This window comes from Microtus ochrogaster, unplaced genomic scaffold (genome assembly GCF_000317375.1).
Source record: "Microtus ochrogaster isolate Prairie Vole_2 unplaced genomic scaffold, MicOch1.0 UNK87, whole genome shotgun sequence".
In the NCBI taxonomy this organism is placed as follows: Eukaryota; Metazoa; Chordata; class Mammalia; order Rodentia; family Cricetidae; genus Microtus; species Microtus ochrogaster.
Genome location: NW_004949185.1, coordinates 1191675 through 1197734, shown reverse-complemented (window position 1 = coordinate 1197734; position 6060 = coordinate 1191675). Strand labels below are relative to the sequence as shown.

General features: G+C 53.7%; 2 protein-coding genes across 2 annotated transcripts in view; one reads left to right on the top strand and one right to left on the bottom strand.

The window, feature by feature from the left end:
* Msh5 (mutS homolog 5) overlaps positions 1-3197 on the bottom strand; it is a 22779-nt gene extending 19582 nt beyond the window's left edge. Inside the window, exons 1-7 of the mRNA XM_026777874.1 lie at positions 3047-3197; positions 2842-2965; positions 2229-2309; positions 2031-2093; positions 1286-1407; positions 992-1101; positions 520-555 (exon numbers count right to left, since the gene is read on the bottom strand). Of these exons, the coding sequence (XP_026633675.1) occupies positions 520-555; positions 992-1101; positions 1286-1407; positions 2031-2093; positions 2229-2309; positions 2842-2965; positions 3047-3187 (677 nt within the window). The 5' untranslated portion in view covers positions 3188-3197. The remainder of the gene's footprint in view (positions 1-519; positions 556-991; positions 1102-1285; positions 1408-2030; positions 2094-2228; positions 2310-2841; positions 2966-3046) is intronic.
* LOC101994656 (RT1 class I histocompatibility antigen, AA alpha chain-like) overlaps positions 1-6060 on the top strand; it is a 629094-nt gene that overhangs the window by 405974 nt on the left and 217060 nt on the right. The gene's annotated exons all lie outside the window — the stretch shown is intronic.

Sequence of the window (6060 nt, the reverse complement as noted above, 5' to 3'; positions counted from 1 at the left end):
CTCTGTCTCCTCCAGCAAATCGTATGGGCATGAGGCAAACACCACACCGGCAGCAATAATAACCTTGATGTGAGGTTTATTACTCACTTTTGTGTTTGCCTCAGCCTCTCCCCTTAGGAAGAGAAAATGAAAGCCAGGTTTGGCAGCTCACACCTTTAATCCAGCACTTGGGAGGCAGAGGCAGGTAAATCTCTGTGAGTTCGAGGCCAGCTTGGTCTATAGAGTGAGTTCCCGACAGCCGGGCTGTGTCGAGACCCTGTCTGGAAGGAAAGAGAGGAAAGACAGCCTGGAGTCATCACTTCAGGGAACAGAATGCTAGCCTGGCAGGCAGCACCCTTGGGTCCACCCTCAGCACTGAGGCCTTGAGCTTTAGTTCCTCCCTTCCCCCCTCCACCCCATCACCCTGTCCTTCTAGGAGAGAGATGTAACCGCCCCAGGATGAGAGAAACTAGAGCCTCCTTAGGATTATTAGAGCGTTAAGCTCAATCCTTTTGTTTCTGGAGGCAATCTCCACCTCACCTGTAAGTGTCTTGATCTATGCTCACCAGATGGGTCCTGAGAACAGAAAAGAAGCATTTATTACACACTCTGCTCCCTTGGCTCCTCTGTCAGTACTGTCCAGTCTCCTCCCTGGTTCTCCCATGTGTCCTAGCATGGCCCCACTGCCCCCATCCCTCTCCTGTGTCTCCCGTGTCCCCACTGTCCCCATCCCTCTCCTGTCTCCCGTGTCTCCACTGCCCCCATCCCTCTCCCGTGTCTCCACTGTCCCCATCCCTCTCCCGTGTCCCCATCCCTCTCCTGTGTCTCCTGTGTCCCCATCCCTCTCCCGTGTCTCCACTGCCCCCATCCCTCTCCTGTGTCTGTGTCTCCACTGCCCTCATCCCTCTCCTGTGTCCAGCACGTCTCCCACTCTTCCCCATCCCTGGCACCTGGCTTACTTCTTAGACCCCTAGTCCCTCTACTTTGGTTGAGGTTAGGGTGAATCACCTACAATACAAATTTCTTAAATCCCAGGATAGGGACGCTGACGTTATAATCTTCCAGTTCGACCCCAACTCTTCTTCGACTCAGGAACTTGAGCAGTCCTCCAAGTGCCCGGACCTGGGAAGGGATCGGCAGCAGAGCTGGAATAAAGCCTAACGTTCCAGAAGCTGGACGACACTAATACCAAGAGAACCTGTCATTTTCCAGGGCTGAGGCAGTCCAGTCCAGAATGTAGCCTGGGACTGGGAGCCCATGCCTTCCCCAGCTGCTTCCCAGCCCTCACCCCAGTGACCCAGCTCACCGTGAGAACACAGTCAAAGGGAATAATGGAGGAGAGGAAAAGGATTTTCTCAGTAGCAGTCATGGACTCTGGGATGAAGGAGTAGTTTCCAGAAAGGAGACGCTGTTTGCTTATCTCTGGACCTATGGGGGGGGGAGTAAGGGGCGAAAGGTCTGATAACTCACTTGCTCACCCCAGTTTAACAAGAACAGAAGCAACCTCCAGCTTGCCCAAGTCCACAGACGTGGTTAAGGAAAGCTTGAGCAAGAAGCAGACATGCAGATTTCATCTTTGTGTAATACAGATGTCTGGCTATACGCACAACCTGAGAGAGACAAGTGATGTCTGGGGCTGTACATTTTCTAGGTCAGAAAGATCTTATGATAAAGAAAAGAACAGTAAGTCCTGATATCTGGTAGGACAGAACATTCCCATCCTGTTTGTAAGCCTTGGAGTTTGCAGCGTCTTATGGGTCGGGATCCCAGAAACATTGGCTTTCCTCTCTATGCGATAATGACTTTGGCTTACAGTGGGAACTCCAAGCGGCTGAAAGTGTGGTCACTCCGTCCTAAGGCACCTAAGCCAGCGACTTCTCAGTAAGTTGGGTTATTAATGACAAGGTGCAGGAGAGATCCTGGGGACACGGTGACAGGCATGGGAAGTTGTTTGCAGGTAAGAACAGACAGGGGAGGTCTCTGATACTGGGGTGAGATTAAGGGAAGGGACAGGGCCCCTGGGATGGATCTGACAAGATAAAAGGACCTACCAAAATCCACACTTGGCAAAAGTACGATTTCGGGTCTCTTTGGCTCTCTCTGCTCCTGGGAGGCTGTGGGGGCAAAGGGCCACGGTTCTGCACATGACAGTCCTGTTGATGTCCCGTGCTCCCTCCCAGCCAATTTGGCCTCCCGATACTCCACATTCCAGTAGTCCTTTCCACTTCCCGTCTTTACGCGGCCCTTACCAAGCTTCCCCAGAAACCGAGCCATAGTCTCATCTTGTTTGGCACTTGTAACGACAGACTGGGGGTTGATTTCATCCAGAACTTGAAAAGAGAAGGGATCAACTGGGTCAGAGGAAAGTGGAGGCTCTCTTCTTGACACTGTTCCCCTCAGGAATTTATTTTCTAGACCAGGCATGGTGGCGCATGCCTTTGATCCTAGCACTGGGCAGGCAAGCCAGTCTCTGAGTTCGAGATCAGCCTGGTCTACATAGGAATACAATATAAGACCCTGTCTCAAAAAACCAAAACCAAAATAAAAGAATTTATTTTCTGTCTGTTAGGGAGTGCTCTGCACACTGGGAGCATAGTCTGGAATGAGATTTAGTGCAGTAGTAATACTCCAGGGGTGGAGGAAGGAACGTGGGAGTGTCCTGGAAACAACCACTAGACTAGTCATGAGTTTGCCGGGGACTGAGTCTACAGCATTTAACACACAGCAAGAACCTAATAAAGTTGCACTGAATACTTCATTCTCCCAAACTGATGACTATAAAGTAGATTAAGGTCACATAAGGACGTATGAGTGAACACGCTCCCAACCCCAGAGCAGAGGAATGAAGGGTTCTGTCCCCACCTCTCTGGAGAAGCTTCAGGCTCTCGTGGTCTGGGGCATCTGGCATGAAGTGGACAGTGGAGTCACTAGTGTCATAATAAGCAATGCCCAGATAGCCCGAACTCCACAGCACGCACAGGTGGACCTGCCCCGCGAGGAGAGGAGATCAGTATCTGAACCCCGGGGAGGGCAGGCTTCCCGTCCTCCCAGCCCGCTCCTCCGACACCTCGGCCGGCTCCTCGTCCTCCTCCTCTTCCTCAAGACCTCGAGGCCCCGGCATTGGGGCCTGCGGGCTGGGGAAGCTGGCCGAGGGCATCCCGGGTGCGGGGCCCGGCGGCGTCCGGCCAGGGGTGGCTCTGAAAGCCATGGACTCGGCGACTCTGAGGACCTGGGATGAGGGGAGCTTCAGAGGCGACGTCTCCCCGGGTGGCCACCCTTCGGAAGGTCTGCAGGCGCGAGCTGTCACTGTCAAATCTCCGCTTCCGCCCCCCACAGGGCCGCCCACGCGCGGCGTTTTCCCGCCTTTTTCGTCGCCTCAGTCGCGACAATCTACTTCACTGACCAACGGCCGCCAGCCTGGGGAAGGGCGAGCCCGTCTGCGGGCGGGGAGGCGGAGCCGCGCTCGCCCCGCCCCCTCTTCGTCGCTACTGGCTGGAGGCGCCTGCCTAGCTATCCAATAGGAAGAGAGGGCGTACGCTGCAGCGCGGGAGGGAAGAGTCTAAGCGCTGATTGGTCTGTTTACAGCGGGGGCGGTGCCGGCGTGTTCAAAATTCCCGCCTCTGCCGTTGCTAAGCAGCCGGGCTTTGATTGATGCCGGGCGGAGCCCTCCAGAAGGTCGCAGGGCCAGCCCGGAAAAAGGGTCTGGGCGGTGGGGAGGGCTGGGGCGGGAAGGCCTACCTTAAAGGGCCAGAAGCGGGGCTCCCCCTCCCTGGAGAGGGGAGGGAGGCGGCGTTGACTCCGGCCAAGCCAGCAGCCACACTCTGTTAATATTTGGACCCACTAAGTTAATATTTATAAAGAACTCGGAACGCTGTCTAGCCAACAAAGGAAGCGCTACATGAGTGTTTTAAATAAATAAGCGGAAGTAAGAACCAGCTCTCACTTCAGCCAGACTTCGCCTGTTCGCTGAATGCACCCTGAAGGCAGGGGATGACCACCCCCGCGAGAGCACCAGAGGGCCTGGTTATTTCTGGACCTCCGAAGAGGAAGTGCAAGTGTCTGAATGCACTTCACCCTGAAAGCAGACATAGTTACATCACATACACCCCTATTGGTTGGCGCCCTTACCACAGCCCACTCACCCCTAAGGAGACTGGGCATCATGATTCCTCCATGATAGGGCTGCATGGGAAGGAAGGAAGCCTTCAAGGATGGCTCATGGGGAAGATCGCCTTAAGTTCCAGCCCCAGGACTCACACGGTATGAGAAAACGGACTCCCAAATTGTCCTCTGACCTCCACACCTGCGGCTTGTGCCCTGCCCTTGCACACACACACAATTTAAGTACATAATTTAAAAACTGTCCCAGCTATCCTGCCTGACGTCCAGAGAGATGGTGTGAGGTGACCTGGCTCTGGTGGTCAGTGACTGGAAAATCCTCTCCACGGGGAAGGTGGGAGCAGAGTTAAGGCTGGGTTAATGGTTACCCGTGGCAAACTGTTGTGCAGTGGAGCTATAGAAACCTCGAGGAGGTTGGTGACAGCTCTGAGGAGTGGCAGGGAGGGACACGCCTTCCAATCTGGGGTGTGAAGAGATTAGGGACTGAACTGGCTACCAAGACAAGGAAGGCAATGGACACAGAAAGAGAAGCTGGTGAAAGAGAGAAAAGGGGCACAGAGATGACATGGGAGTGAAAATATTTCTGCTGCAGTCCTGGCTTCGGATCCAGGAAGCACCCCTGGGAGGTCCTAGGAGAGGGCAGCCTGAAAATTAAGGCAAGCTAACTTGAGGGTAGCAATCCGGGCAGCCACAGTCAATACTGGTGATCAGGGCAGCTGTGGCTATAAAGGCAGGGGCGGAGCGAGGCTGTCAAACCTGTTTGAGACTAACTATAGCTTCGCCTGCCCGTGGAGAGCTCTGCTGGGCCGATGCCTGGTGGTCACTGATAAAGTGGGGAAAAGGGAAGAGTCTGGGACAGAAGGCTTCTCTGAAACCACCTTTCCCAGTCCCTGTGCAGATTCCGAGGGTCAACATGATGGAGATGCCAGTCTATATCGTATCTAAGGCCCAAATACTAAGTATCTTCTGACTTTCTGGGGAGGAGAGAGAAATGCCTGCCTTCTCTGGGGAGGAGAAAGCCCCTGAGAGGAAGCTAGGGGAAGCCATTAACTGCCGGTTTCCAGCAACACATGCCCCTCTCACCCCCGCCCTCCAGCCTCTTTCAGCAGCGTCCAGCCCAGTTTTGCTTCTAGGTCTTTCTGTGTCCTGCATGCTTTTCTCCAAATGGAGATCTTTTTTGAGCAGACAGTGAGTAGAAAAGAAAAAGAATGACTGGACAGTAGAAACTCAGAGCAGAGAGGCTGGTATATTGGCAGACATAGTTTAGATTTTTTTTAATAGATAGTAAAGTTAGATAGCAGCTCCAAAATCAGGCCCTTCAGTTACTTTTCTTCTCCCTATGTTACTTAGATAACACTAAGTAACAGTAACGCCACTCACACTGGTCTGTCTGACCTTTGCTTTCTTCTCTGATAGAACAAGCCGATACCCCACCCATCCCAGGATGAGCCAGTGTTATCCCAGTGCCAGGATAACCCCGTCTCCAAGGCAACCTTTACCAGTGAGAGGAGGGTAAGGGGCCCGGGATGGGGAAGTCTAAGCATTGACAGGCGTCCAGAGGACCGCCCCTTGCGGCGAAGCCTGGGCTCAGCTTCCTGTTTCCCTCGAGTTGGGCCTCTCGCTGGGTCTCTCCCAGCCCACGCCTTTCACCAACCCACATTCCCAACCTCAGTATCTTTTTCCATATCACACAGGCCTGCACACGCGTGCACACACAGGGCAGAGTCCTAGCAAACCAAAAGACAGGCTGGAACTAAAAAGAACTCCCTTACATCCTCCATCCTCAAACCCATTTCTGCACCTTCGTGGGCAGTTCGCCAGTGTCAAGGTTCCCTGTGGGACAGTGGGCCACCCTTCTCATTAATGAAGCCAGGAAACTGAGGCACAAAAAAGGTGCAGTGTTCAGGAGAAGTCAGAAAATCAAGGCCACCCCCCCTCCCTCCTAACACCCTGCCTTATCCT